Source organism: Poeciliopsis prolifica, unplaced genomic scaffold (assembly GCF_027474105.1).
Source record: "Poeciliopsis prolifica strain line A6 unplaced genomic scaffold, Auburn_PproV2 SCAFFOLD038, whole genome shotgun sequence".
NCBI classification, from domain to species: Eukaryota; Metazoa; Chordata; class Actinopteri; order Cyprinodontiformes; family Poeciliidae; genus Poeciliopsis; species Poeciliopsis prolifica.
Window position 1 is genome coordinate 1,837,858 of NW_026562413.1, and position 14,852 is coordinate 1,852,709.

The 14,852-nt window shown below is 34.7% G+C and overlaps 1 protein-coding gene across 1 annotated transcript in view; it reads right to left on the reverse strand.

The window, feature by feature from the left end:
- Positions 1-8,357: 8,357 nt before the first annotated feature.
- Positions 8,358-14,852, reverse strand: part of LOC129375056 (brevican core protein-like) — a 30,241-nt gene continuing 23,746 nt past the window's right edge. Inside the window, exons 9-14 of the mRNA XM_055053868.1 lie at positions 11,900-12,007; positions 10,274-10,432; positions 10,114-10,196; positions 9,371-9,515; positions 9,078-9,260; positions 8,358-8,993 (exon numbers count right to left, since the gene is read on the reverse strand). Of these exons, the coding sequence (XP_054909843.1) occupies positions 8,872-8,993; positions 9,078-9,260; positions 9,371-9,515; positions 10,114-10,196; positions 10,274-10,432; positions 11,900-12,007 (800 nt within the window). The 3' untranslated portion in view covers positions 8,358-8,871. The remainder of the gene's footprint in view (positions 8,994-9,077; positions 9,261-9,370; positions 9,516-10,113; positions 10,197-10,273; positions 10,433-11,899; positions 12,008-14,852) is intronic.

Below are 14,852 nucleotides of genomic sequence, written 5' to 3' on the forward strand. Positions count from 1 at the left end.
GTTGCGCCGGGCCAGACGGGGGATGCAAAAAGTCAAGGAAGACAGCTTCACAAAGACGGGCATGGTGCTGCGCCGGGGAGGGGCGGACAGTGTGAAATCAGGCAGCGCGAGGGAAGAGAGGGAACTGGGTTCAAGTTCAACTGCAAATCCTCATCTCCATGAAGAAGTGATGAGGATAGAACATCGCAAAATTATGTCACACAAATATTTCACGCGTCTTTATGTGGATTTAAAAACCAGAGTTCAGTCTAGAGCTGGTTCTTTGCTTACAGCTTTAGAAAATAGACAACTCAGTCCCAGAAGATCAAAAATGTTTGTTTTAAATAAAACTGAAAATAAAATGCACTTTTTGTTTGGTACAGTCCTTGATGTTTACCCAGATGTATTTGACAGAAAACCTGTAGATAACTTACAGTATTTAAGTATTCAGCGTTTCAATCAGCTCAGAATGCTTCAAAAAGACAACACTTGATGTTTGAAGGATGTTTGTTTCTGCGTCTGAATGGAGGCTTGGCTCCTTTTTTGGTGTATGGCACCCAAAAGATAAACTTTAGCCAACTAATTAACTGCAAATGGTCATTTTTAAAGGTACAGACTAGAAATGGGTGATAAGGGCTTAAAGTTTCATTGCAGTATTTTGTGGTACTATTGTTATAACAGTAACTATGTATCACCTATTAAATATTTGGTTGTGTCTGCATTAAGCAGCGTTTAGAGCATAACAAATATAAATACTGCTTTTAAAATACTATAAGAAGTGCAGCCAAAAGCCACTTCTTGAAGGTAAGCAGTTAAAAATATACATTTATAATACACTTCTTTAGGACACCAATGATTTAAAAAGGATGATTTGTATCACTAAACTGAATCATATTTTAAAATGTATTGATTTATGGAATTAATAAAGTATTTTATAATTAGAATTTTTTAAAATTCATTCTGAATATTTACTTTATTTTCATTAAACAAACCGTGGAGTAAATAGTAAAAATAACAATTTTGACAATATAGACAGTTTTGATTTTTTAAAAGTCATTAGCTGGAATGTATTGTGACGATAATAAATCAACATTTTTATCAATAAATGATAAAACAATACATTTATGCCCAACTTTAGCACAGACTACTGATCAAATTTACCTAAAAATGTAAGAAAAATAATTGAGTTGTATTCAGATGACTTAACTAATTCGCTCATTTTAGAATTTATTAACAGAAAAAAAGGTTTTGAATTCATAATACAACACCCTAAATTTACAGATACTAGAAAGCTTTAGGCAAAGGAAATTTTGATATTTCTGTTTGATAAAAACATTGTTCATTTTCCTGAGAGACATTTCAGATGAATCAGAATCAAATGTTTATTCAGAAAACTTCTCATCAGAGCTATAATCCATTAAAACATTTATGTTGCTGCCAGATTGAAACAACTTGAGCCGTTTTATTTTAATTTCAGAGCTCTTTGTTTTTTCTGCTGACTTTCTTTATAAATGGGACGAATACAAAACGTCTCATAACTATTTTACTTTTGATCACTTTGGTATGCAGTGACTGATAAGTGGGTTTTGTTTGTTTGTTAAAGCTAGAAAGACGTTATTGCCAATTAATTGGCAAAAGTTCTTAAGATCAGGTGATAGAAATAACAGAAGAAAGTACAATTTCCAGAGAAAAAGTGTCTGTACCATTTTAAAGCATTTTAGTGCAACGAGTAAAATTGTGGGAAAATTTGAATGAGTTGAAAAACGTATAAGTCAATTCAAAACACTTTGTAAGAAAAAAATTATTGATTTTTATACTCTTGTTCATAATACGAAAAAGATTAGACATAAGATTAGACATATAAACTTGACGAAATGTTTTGTAAATAAATGATGTAATTCAAATCTAGAAAACAAAACCACTCGGATAAACATCTGAATAATTGTTTTATGCCTCTTCTGGCTATTAGTAAAAACATTTTACAATAACAACTTGATTTTCAACTTCAATATTTATAGTAAAAGTGTCCACAGATCTAAACATTTTATTTAAGTGAACATCATGTGCAGTTAATGAAGAGCCTCAACATGTCCGAGGTCAAAAATTAAGTGTTACACAAAGAAATGTGACCCCAGGGCAGCTGGACAAAGGTCACATCTCCCTGCTCATGACCTCTCTCCATAGACTGTGGTGAATGGAGGAGGGTTCTCCCCGTGACCCTCACTGATAGTCTTTTAAATCCACAAGTTGTTTGACCTTTGAACCCTTTGATTGTGGCTGTGCTTCCTGCCAGGCCACTGGGATTTCCCATAAAGACACCTGTGAAATCCTGCTGTTAGCTTTATGTGCCGACACACCCTCCTGATTTAACACAACTAATTTCTGCTAATATGGGGAAAGCATTGTGACAGAAAGGATGACAAAAGCTAAAATAAATATGGAAAAATCAGCAGGTGTTCATATAAAAGCTATGTGGAAAAAAAAGACTGACAAAATGCATGAGCTTGTTATCAATTTTCAGGCATTTTAAAGTTACCACTAAAATTCACCTTCATTGTGATTTAAAGTGACTATTTCTCATCTTTGATTCCTTCTGTGTTGCCAGTTTTAGATGCTATAGCCTACTTCACGTTGCTTAGCAGGTTCTATTTTAGGGATTTCTTTGTTCCAATGCAAATCTTTACTTTGTTTTGCTAATAAAAGAGATGCTCAAAAGTTTGTCTGAACACAATTAATATATGATGTAACAAGAGCAAGAATTATAAGTAGCTAAATGTGACTAAAATACAAAAACACAACCCGAATGGTAAGAACTCTTTTATAAATATTTAAAGAAAAGAAAAAAGAAAAACAAAAAAAGAAGAAAAAAAAACAAATAAATAGAGAGGAAGAGAGAAAAGAATAAAGGAAGTAAAAGAAAGTGGCAAAAGAAAGAATCAAGGAAACAGAAGAAAAACAGAGAAAAGGGGAAGAGAAATAAAATAAAGCAAAAAAAGAGAAACAAGGAAAAAAGAAAAAGGAAAAATGAGAAAGAGAAACAAAGTAATAGCAAGAAAGATGGAAAAAATAAGGAAATAAACGCAGCATGAACGGCAGAAAATAGCAAGGAATAAAAAAGGAAGAAGGTGAAAAGGAAAACCACACAAGAAAATAGAAAAGAAGAAAAAACATAGAAAAGGAAAAAACAAATTGCGAAAGAGGAATAATGAGATAAAGCAAAAAAGGAGAGAAGCTAGTAAAGAACAAAGAGAAACAAAGCAAGAAAGATGGAAAAAAACAAAGATAGGAAGAAAAAACCAAAAGAGAGATAAAATATCAAGAAGGAAAGAAAGAAAAAAGGAAAGAAAGTTTTCTGCTGGAATTAAAAAAAAAAAGCTTGACTCAGAAAATCTAAAAAAAGTTGTTGATTTTTCTGTCTATTTTTTCAAATCATGTCAGCAACTGAAGAACCAGAGAAAGAAAAACACGTTTTCTTTCCTGGCGTTTCCAACTTCTCCACAGGGACGAAGAGGTCGTGTCCGGATAAAGAGCCTGTTGACCTGCTGGTTTGCTGAGTTTAACCTCTGCCTTTTTTTTGATGGGAGGTCAGAGGTCAGGTCTCAGCTGGGAGCAGCATCCTCGGACTGCAAGACAGGAGGCCGGAGCGTGTTGGACCGTGGAGGTCTGCGTTTAGGCGTGTGCTAACCAGGCTAACGCTGAAACAACAGACTCCATGTTTTTTGTGCTGCAGATGCTGCATGGGAAACTGCTGCCTCAATATTCAGCACCGTCTGAAATTCTGACCAAAGTCATTCACCCTCCACTGAAAGCGTCTGGTGGCTCCTATTGAACATTTTTTGAATTATTCCTTCTCTCTCACACACACACACGCACACACAGACACACACACCGCTCGACGGGAAAACAATGCGTCATAGATTACGATAAATAACAGATCCATCCAGACTAAGACACAGGCACAAAACATGGCGAGAAATCATCCATGAGTTTGTCATGGCATGGTGGAGGGTCTGACTGCTTAATTAGATGAATAAAAGGGCCGGGTCAGACGGATCAGACAGGCAGAGAAAGGCAGGCGAGATGAGGCCCTTCAGATCGTCTGCGTCACACTGAGGCTGTGTGTGTGTGTGTGTGTGTGTGTGTGTGTGTGTGTGTGTGTGTGTGTGTGTGTGTGTGTGTGTGTGTGTGTGTGTGTGTGTGTGTCTGGGTTGTGAGAACCTGTGAACATGTCTGCGTTCTGGTTGTGTGCAGGAATGTCTGCCTGTCTGGAACAGTTTTCTATTTTAAACAGATTAGAAAAGAAGAATTATTGATACTCACTACCTGGAACATCTGAAAGCGATAAAAGCTTTTCAATGGCCGAAGATGATGGTGCAAGATTAGGACTGAAAATATGAATCGGATAATTGCAATTAATATCCGATTAATCGAAAATATCCGACTAATGAGTTAGAGTTATTCTTTTGTTAAAAAAGCCCAGATGGACCGGTGCCAGTGAACTGTTAATATCTGCTCTGTCAGCTCTTTAATGGCTGCTTTAAGAAAGATTATGTGAAAATTTATGTGCCATTTAAACGAGTCTAATAGTAGAATTTCTCTATTGTTGACTAACATTAAATATAATGCAGAAAGACACTCATCTGTACTTTGGAGACATTGGTATGACTGTCTCCTGAATGGTTAGGGGATTTTTTATGTACTTTTTTATTCTCCTTTTTTATTGATTCTTTTTCTTGTTCTTCTAAATGGGATTTAGGATCTTCAATAAAATCTATCTTAACGCGACATAGTTTTAGCTCTTTCGTTCTTTGTCTTGTAAGACAAATCACCTATTAAGCACATTTTCTGTGCAATTACTAATTAGTCAATCCAAAAATAATCAACACATCAGGACTACACTGTATTGATGCAACCAGAAAAGGTTTTCTCATGTTGGTGGTGAAACTATATTTAGCTGCAGATCTATCTTTACTACAAATCATTAAGCATTCACTAAACTAATGTTATTGTATTCTAGGCAATTAAATTTTTATTTTCTTTTTTTAAAAAGTGAATTGAATTATTTGTATTTTAAAATGTGTTTCTAATATTGTATGAAAAGGCTTAAAAATCTGAGAAATGTCCCAATTTTTATCCAATGAATAGTCAAATTAATGAATAGTCAAATTAATCATATACTAGTTATTCTAGTATCTGATTACTAGAATAACTAGTACTCATATAATACGTCACACAAAGAGAAAACAAATCTACAGGTGATATAAAGTTGGTAGTAAGATTATTTAAACTATTTTAGCTCTTATTTCAGGGTTGTTTTGCTAAAAAATAATAATTGATTATCAGAATTGTTTAAAAATAAATACTTAGGTAATATTTAAATACTCATATGGTCCATCACAACAGAAGAAAAAAAGGGAACTCTGGTCCACTTAAAAACCCGGTTTGGTTTTTGTGACCTCTCTCTGGTCACTTCCAAAACCAGGAAGTGGACTACAGCACAGAGCATTCTGGGTAAATACAAGCAAAAACAAACAAGTAAGCTGACCACCAGCTGGAAAAATTGCTTGTTGCTTTTAGCCAAAGACAAAAGAGAAATCCCACAAACCACTAAAACTTGACAACACTCCGTTTTTGTTTACGTGAAGCAGGAAGTTGTGGTCAGCATTTTCATCAGACGTTTTTCTGTTGTTTCATTCAATAGTTTTTGGTGCAGTGCCACCACAGGTGAGGAGGGGATCTGGTTTTCTAATGGATTTGGATCATTTGATTTAGTGGAGTGTGAAAGTGAATCACATTAGCTGCAACTGGATCTTACGGTGAAAACACCCTTCCTTTCATCTTCTTGCAGAGAAGACTTCCTCCAGACGTCTTTCTACGTCCATAAAGCTCAGAAAAGTCAGAAAACGTCACATTTCACAATTGTGACCTTTTGTTTGTGGATCTGATGCACAGAATCCCAGTCAAACGTAGCAATAGTTATGCTTGTAACACGACAAGGTGCATGAATACTTTTGCAAATCACCATATGCGTTAAAACCCGAGAACTGACAGAGGGGTTTGTTTCTTTTCAGAGCTGGTGCTTAAACAACACAGAGAGTGTCTGAAGAAGTCATTAACGATCAAAACAAGTCAGAATCACTTAAAATAATCACTTTTTCTTACCCACTCAGAGATGCTTCTGAGCAGACGTGTCCCAGTCTGGAGTCTGCGGGTGAGAACCGACCAGTAAGCCTCTGCCTCAGCTGCAGCTATTTGTTATCTGAGACACAGAGGAGAGGTCAGAGGTCAAATAAGTTCACAGGAACTCCATGCTTTCAAATGTTAATGCATCGCAGCAGCACATTAAGAAAACACACAGACTCGGTGGTGATTCTAACATGGTCAGAACAGAGTTTATTTAAATGAGTTTGACAGACACGTCTGCTTAACTGGTAGAAACAAATGACTTTCTGTCCTTGTTGCTCAAAATAAGCAGTAAATACAAACATGAAATAGATAAATGATGATGCTGCAGCTGGAGAAATGGCTCTAAAATGTTTATTTTTACAGATAATTTTCAATTTTACTATCCAAGCTCCACCTTTCAGTTTAAATATACCTGATAAACAAGACCTAGATGTCACACTGAAGCATTACTCGTAGAAAATTTTGACTCAATGTCAACATTTAATTGTGGTTCAAAGTCAGAATACATTAATAAGAAATATATAAAGTGCAAGAGCACAAGTTTGGAGTACAAACTTGGAGTTTGGAGAAATGTCTGAAGTCCGAAAACATCTGAATCACCTCCAGTCCAGACTGCCCCCTGCTGGACATGTGCGGCTCTGCAGCTACAACGTAAAATCAGACACATCCGAGCACAGATTAAATCAGCAAAAGACTGAATGTTTCAGATGCTTTTGTGCCAAAACTGACATTTGAGTCATTTTAAAAGTATTAGATAAACAGAAAGAAAGCGAAGCCCTAAACCAGGGGTGCTCAATATGGCGGTCGCAGAAGTTTCGCAGAGCAGGAGTTTAAATTAGCTAATCAACCACTGCCATGTTCAGGTCTCCGGTTTGAGACCAGCTTCTGACTGAGAAACCAGTAACCTGCTCCCAGTGTCAGAATCTCACTGAGGAAGAAACCGCATTAAGTTTTCTATCACTTTATCACTTTTGACATAACTGATGTATATTTGCATATAAAATGAGTCAATAGAGTTTAATTTACATTTTGTATGTCTTCGTGTCATGAGGTAGATCTCAGCCGGCTGGTGAGAGGAAAAATAGATCTTGGTCTCAAAATATTTGGGCACCCCTACCTTAAAGCCTAGCCACTGTTCACTCTTTGTGACCTTCTGACCCCAGGGTCAAAGGTCTGAGTACACTCCACCAATCCAAACATCTAGAGGTAAGTTGTCGGCTCTACGGCCAAAAGGACGGACACCAAACTTTTTATTAGGATTGAACTGAATGAGCTTGTTAAAGACTTCACAAGTGGAGTCCTGGTGTTCTTCTATTTATTAAACATGTCTGATAAAATTGACCTGTCCTTTTTACCTATTTATTTGGTGCATTTTAATGGGATTTTTATAAAATAGAACAATACAAAGGGGAAAATAATTTTTAATTTCTGAACAATGTCTCTACCAGTTTTTCACATGTAGAGATTAAATTACTTGCAATGAAGGAAGATTAATTGAAATCCCATGCAACAGCGTCATTGCTTTCTGTAAAATATCATTTCATGAAACATGTTCCAACGCTGCCATCTGGTGGCTAAATCCGTCCATGCAGCTCTTAAAAAAAGCATTTTTAATATCTAAATAAACTCGGAAGTTGTCAAATTATCAGAGCACAGATAGGTAAATAGCACAAAATATACGTATACAGTTTATCAGTAAACAACATTTCTTTACAAATTTTAAAGGGTCATTTTATGCAAAAGAAGCAAGAGGCCTTCTCCTGTTCACCTAGATTTGTGCATTTTCATGTTTTTACGAGTCTTTAAGGTCACTTCTGATTTACTAAAACTTACCTGTATCAATTTCTTTCTCTTTCTTTTCTATTCAACTTATTTTAAATACTCATACTCGGTTGCTGGGAACAAATATGGCAGCCGAAAAGCGAGACAGTCATGCTGCTAATTAACGCTTTGGTTTTAGAGATGTTTTATGCGGTACTTTTCTTTTAAATTTGAACTGTAGATAATTTATTAAAGTCTTTGGTTTGTCAAAGATGCTCTATTGTTATCTTGAGTTGGAGATAATTTGCTACACATACAGAGCAGCACATAAGGGTTCAAACAAATCTATTTCATAGCAGCTGGCACATCAGAAACAGTAAAAACAGTAAATACTTTTACATGAATCAATATGAAATAAAGCCAACACACAGTGAGAGTAAAATAGACTGATTTATTCTTGGCTCTGTTCTACAAAACTTTATTACAACATAAAGCCACCGAACAAAACTGTGTCTGTTTGATCTTAAGTTTCCTGTTGGAAAAAAAAACGTGGAAAGTAATTTTAGCTGTGAAAACCAACATATACAACATTTCTTGGTATCTGACGAATCACTTAGAGGTGTCAGGATCTTTGATAAAGTACGAACATGACACAATAAAAATCTAACTCTGTAAAAGTGTCTTAAAAGCTTAGCACCATTGTGTGAAAAGACCCTAGCAAAAACCACACCAAGAACAATTATTAGGAAATATTTATAGATCATGGCTTGATTTGGGGGTAATTAAATGCCACATGATGAGTTAAAAATATTCATAATCATTGGTGCACATTCTTATCTGAAGCAAATTTTCATAATTTGCCATCATTTTTTGTTTTTGTGGTTCATTATTCAAGATAATTTGCATTTTGTCATGGTACAGTAACCAAACTGTATTTTTAAGGTGTTAAAACTTGATGTCCCAGAACTGTGGTGTCTCTTTAGTGGCTTCAAATTCAGTTTCAGCTGCTGAAAAGTTGCTGTCGGTTTGCGACAACAAGGCGAGGTGCTGCATAATTTCTCCACCTTCTGGATTAAATTTGAACAAACAAATAATTAGACATAATTAAAATGAATAATTGGGTATATTTATGGAATAAACTCCAATCTCACCAGGGATGCAGAGGATTTGAGGTCTCTCCCATCGGCCTCCGGACAGACACCGGACCACAGGGTTCAGTCTCTGCTGGAAGCCCTCTGAGCAGCGATACCGCACAACTGCATTGGTCTCATATCTCACTCGCGGTTTTCCGAATATGGACGCATTACGAACTTTTGGTGGAGGCCCACAAGAGGCTGTAAAAAGAGAGAACAAATTGTGATGTAATGGCTTCTATTAACCAGTAGAGGGAGCTGCAATCTCAGGTCCAAATGATGTCTGCTCAGTCTTGACTGGCGGAGCTTACAGGTGCCTTTCTTGCAGGTGTATGCCAGGTGGTAGTTGCAGGGTACGTCACTCCAGCGGCCGTTATCGTGCCACACCATCACCACGCAGTCTTCTCCAGACAGGAAGTAGCTGTCAGGCTGCCCTCGGTACCAGTTCTCATACAGCTGTATTGATTTGGAGAATAAGTTTGAATTTGAAAAAAGGGGTATTTCTTTCATACATTTTAATTTTGGAGTAATAAGAGTTTTAAAAATTATTTAGTGGCGTTACAAAACTTTTAAAATGTACCAAAAACCACAACTGATGTCCTGAAAAGATTGTAACTTTCTTGTGATTTTCTCCATATTCTTCATGGTTATTTTTGTCTTTCTGTCCACCTGTCTATATACAACTGAAAGGAAAAATAATCTTCAGAGATATTTTTAAGATGGAGTAAAAAGGCCAACTAAACAGAAAAGTGAAAAAAAATTACTATCTGAGAATAAATTCATAACATGAAGAAAAGAAAGTCAAAATAATGCAAGAATAAATTCATTGTATTACAAGAATATGTTATATGAGAATAAAGTTATTATATTATGAGAATACTTTAATAGGATTATGACTTTATTCTATGAATATTCCAACTTTATTCTTGTAATATTGTTGTTTTTTTGTTGATGTTTTTCTCATTTTCTTAGCATGGCTGTAATACTTTGTCGTAATTTTGTGTGATGTTTGTTGCTTGTCTTTTTTAAAAGCAGTGTGTCTAACTTTTCTCACCAGTGGGTTTCCGTCAGACCAACGAAAATCATCCTCAACCGTCTTATCGTTCAGACCAGTCCATTGGTACTCCTTGTAGTTACCTAGTAGAGACATATCCCAGTTCAATCATAAAATAAAACACAGGAAAGAAAAGGTGAACTGGACTTCGTGGCCCTACTGTTGATGTAGTCCTGCTCCTCTGGGGTCATGATGGACACTAGATGAGCTCCTTGCGTGCGGCAGTGCCTCTCTGCCACCTCCCAGCTCTGGCGCTGGCTGAAGTGTCGATAGCAGAAACCGTGAAATTTATCCCAGCCTGGTTCACATCGCTCCAAGTCTGAAACACAGCAGGGAGTCAGGAAAGCACAACAAAGAAAGTTTAGATGACTCAGCAGGTTCTGCACTAAATGAATGCTTAGTTTTGTTCATTTTGTGGTAATTAATGGCTCAAGAGAAACTTGTGGCCTGTTTACTTTTATTCCACTCGCTGCTCTGCATAAAATTATAATAAAGGTGTGGAAAAATCTTTACTGTTCATTTCCTTACTTTTATTTTCTGCTTTTATATTTCACTTTGCTGCTACCAGAGCTGAATTTCCCCAAAATAAAGAATATTTCTGTTTTTTTCCATCAGCTGTTTAGTAACCTCAATGACCTGCTTTTGTTTTATCAATCATGGACAACAACCACTAGTCGCAGTATCACTGTGTTTCCATATTTTCTCAAACAATTGTCTTCATTCTTGGCACTTTAAATGTTACAATGTGGATTTTTGCACTCTCTCCTGACACAATGAGAAACTTCTTCAAACTGAGTGCAAGCTAATCTGCAGCTAAAGAATGCAAAAGAGCAACTTAAAGACCCATCTAGGATAGCGAACCCTTATTTATAGTTAATTGTGTAAATTATGACAGCTTTGTGTGTTGAAGGAAATTTAACACTGATTTGAATTAAAAGATGAACCTGTAAAGTATCATTTAAAGGGGCTGCTGGGTTCATTTAGAGTTTTTTAGGCAGTTAGGATATTTAACCTAAAACTGCAATTAACATTTATATTGGGAATTGATATGATTATTTTGATAAGTTTTTGATAAGATCCCCCGATTAATAAAAAAAAAATTAAGAACACACCAGAGGGCATGGCAAAGATGTTTTTAGTTTTTTTAAATAAATTTTTGGGTGATTTTCTGAACTTGTAAGATCAGATCAAGTTAACTTTGGTTCGCATCTAAGTTGTAAGAAATTTTTAGTTATTAAAATATATATATATATAAAAAAAAAAAAGGTAAATCAAGTCAGAAGTGCATTTAAGAAACAAACCACCTGTTTCCACCCACTTCCTTTTCTTGGGATACTTTTGATTGAGTCTTTAACTTTTCATTGCATTTTTCCTGTGAAAGATTAGTTTTCATTTCAGATGATGAATAATTTTCACTTTACAGGTGGAAAAAGTCCTAGATTGACTGATCACGATCTTATTTTCTTAGTGAGAAAAACATTTGATACCTCTGTAAACAGGTTACATTTCTATTCAGTTATAATTACACAAAATGTTTTTTGTTATTCGGATTCTCCCTTTAGCTGACTAAAGCTGAAGGGACAATGATAGAGTAAACTATCATTGTCATTACCTGTGACTTTACTATTGTTGTTCTTGTCAGAATAAACCAAGAAACCACCAATAAATAAAAAAATAACGTGTCACAGCCAAAACATTTAATAAAATCAACACAATGTAGGAAGGATCCAATTAAATGTGCATGTGCTTCAAAACTCTGGACAGCAACGACAGGCAGGAATCTCACCGCTCTGACAGAACCTTCCTCCATAAGTCGGCAAACAGAGACATTTAATGTGTCCGTCCCGCTCAGTGCAGGTCCCTCCATTGAGACAGGGGTTGTCCAAACAGGCATCTGAAACACAAGAGAGGGGCTACTGCAGATCAATGTTGAAATGAAAACCACAGATCTGACCCACGTGGGAACATTTTTCAAAATATTACTTAAGCACACTAGTTTAAAGGTAGGAACTTGTTGTTTTATACATTTATTAGTATAATTTAAAATGCAAGACACAGAATTAAAGACAAAATGTAGGCCCAGAGAGGACAGGGTGATCTTTTCGTCTTCTTAGGTCCTTCCTCTGTCGTCTTCGTTCCTTTTTGTTCTTCTCCTTCTTGTTTATTTTTGGCATTTATGTTCATTATTTTTATTAAAAGTACCTACAGTTTTTTTGCTATGGTAATGAAAACTATAAAGGAATAATCTGAGCTAAATGTGCCAGTCAGATGACTCAACATCATTTCATACAAAGTGTTCACTCAAGCAAAATGTTACTTGAGTAACAAGTGCACAAAACAAAAAAGTATTTGCTTTGTCACATTGAGATGGTAGCTTGCTTGTTTAAAGCCTTCAAAAGAAGAAAGAGAGCTCAAAGTCTGGATTTATTTTAAAATATATGAAAATAAAGCAAAATATGACATATCTATAGAACCAGAAATCAAATATTTAACAACATAAGCTTTGTCTTGTCATTATGTTCACTTTCACATAAAGCTCCTTCCAGAAACATCTCTGCAGTGTATGTAAAAGGTAATAACTACCTTTCACAACACAAATGGGAATCATATGCTCTTCAGGCGCAACTGTTGTCATATTCCTTTGCTTTATAAATAAAGCAAAGGAATATAAATAAAGCGTGGGAAACCAGAGACTCCTTTAAAGTCTAAAGGACCCCGTCCTCTCATTAAGATTGTTTTACTCATGTTTATGCTCACTAAAACATCAAAGTTTTACTAACTTGGCAAAGTTTAACTCAGTAGAGATGTTTTCACTTTTCTTCACCAAAAGGGGAGATGGTTGTTTATGCGTCACTAAATCTGAAAATCAAGGCTGCAACTGGTATATTACTAAACCAAGCACAATAATTGTGTGATTACTTTTATTTTAGCAAACGAAAATGAACACCTTAAGCATTTAGAGGACAACAGACTTAAAATATGTAAATCTGTGAAGTCCATCTCCTTATACATGCATTGCTAACATATTTAAAAGACTTTGTTTTCAGTGCAGTTACTTGAATAAAAGGGACAGTTTTAGTATAAACACAAATAAAACAGATTAAAACCCAGAATAACAAAAAAGAAAACAAGTGCTAATCAAGAAAATTCTGTTGTAGCAATTACATAAAGTATATGGAGAACTAGAACCAAATAATGTATTTTAGAAATGGCTCAATATGCCCACAAAATAATAAAAACAACTAGTTGAAATCATTATGGATTTATTAAATGTGGCAAAAAATTATATTTCTATTTTAATTTATATTTGTAAAAAAACAGCACAACTATTTTTTAGCATTTGACTTGTAATTGTGACATTCATTTTAAAATTATTTCACATCGAAAAGTAAATGAGAAAAAATAAGAAAGTGAGAAACTCAGAAATTAAAGTTAACGTGGTTGTGAATTTTGTAATAAATATAAAGCAAGCGAGGAAAATGATACCAAGATAAATTATTGAAAGAACATATAAAATAAAATATTTATAAATTACTGATTTAAGAGTAAAGAAAAAAAATTATTACATTAACAAAGCTGAAGTGAAGTCTACTAGAAATGAAAATATAAAACAATTAAGCCACATTTTATAGATGATATAACTGTTTTTGTGTTATATTTTACCAATTGTTATTATCAATTTGTTGTCAGATGTTGACATTTATAGTCTCTTTTTCTGATATTGTGCAGAGTATTTCAATATTTAAAATCCAAATTAAATATTTAAATTTTTAGATTTTTGGTGACAAATGCTTAATATTATGGTAAGCGTGATGATGTATTCATAAGAAATTAAAATATAATAGTTTTGACTGTTTTTTATTATTGTCATGAGAATAAAATGTTTATATTTCTTTGTGGGATGAAATATTCAACAAAACTTTCTTTTTTGCACTGTTCTGTCAATAATTAAGCAGCCATTTCTGACTAAACTAATAATGATTTAACTTTAACTTGTTACATTGAGTTCAAAATAAAAGGATCTTAATTTACTAACACAATGACACTTCAATTAAAATGGATTTCTGTCAAGCAAATTTTATACAAGCCTTGTTTTTTTTGTTAAAGTATTTTTCTTTTTTTTCAAAGAAATTAACATTTAATGCCTCTGGATGTAGAAACTACCAACCACAAAATTACTATGTTTTTACTACGGTAAACAGAAATACAATATATAATAATGGAATTACTTCTTAAAAACACAACACACATCCTAAGCAATCATGAATACACAACAGGCAATATAATAAGGGAACAGCTTAAAGATAATTAAAAACAAGGTGCAAAAGCAGTGGCAGTTCTTGCATGAATGGCAACTGTGCTTATCCCGCCTCTTGCCTCTCCCAAGCCAATCATAATGCAAGAAGGTTTTTCATTTTTCTGAGTTTCTCCATTTGATATGCTCAAAACCATCAGAAAATCTTTTTATTGCTGCCCTGGGCAACTGCCCACATGGCCAACCTCAAAAACCCCCACTGCTCACAACAAATTGTGAATAAAAATGGTTTGTGCTTCTAAACCTTAACACAATGTGTGCTTATGTTAGCTAAAGAGGCAATATCAGAGAACATTCCTGTCAAAAAACATTATTCCAGTTGCATTGGTCAGTGCTTTCACATTCAAATTAATTTATGTTACATTCATAAATTAAGCTACATGCACACTGCAGCCTGACGTAATCCAAATCCGTTTTCTTTTTG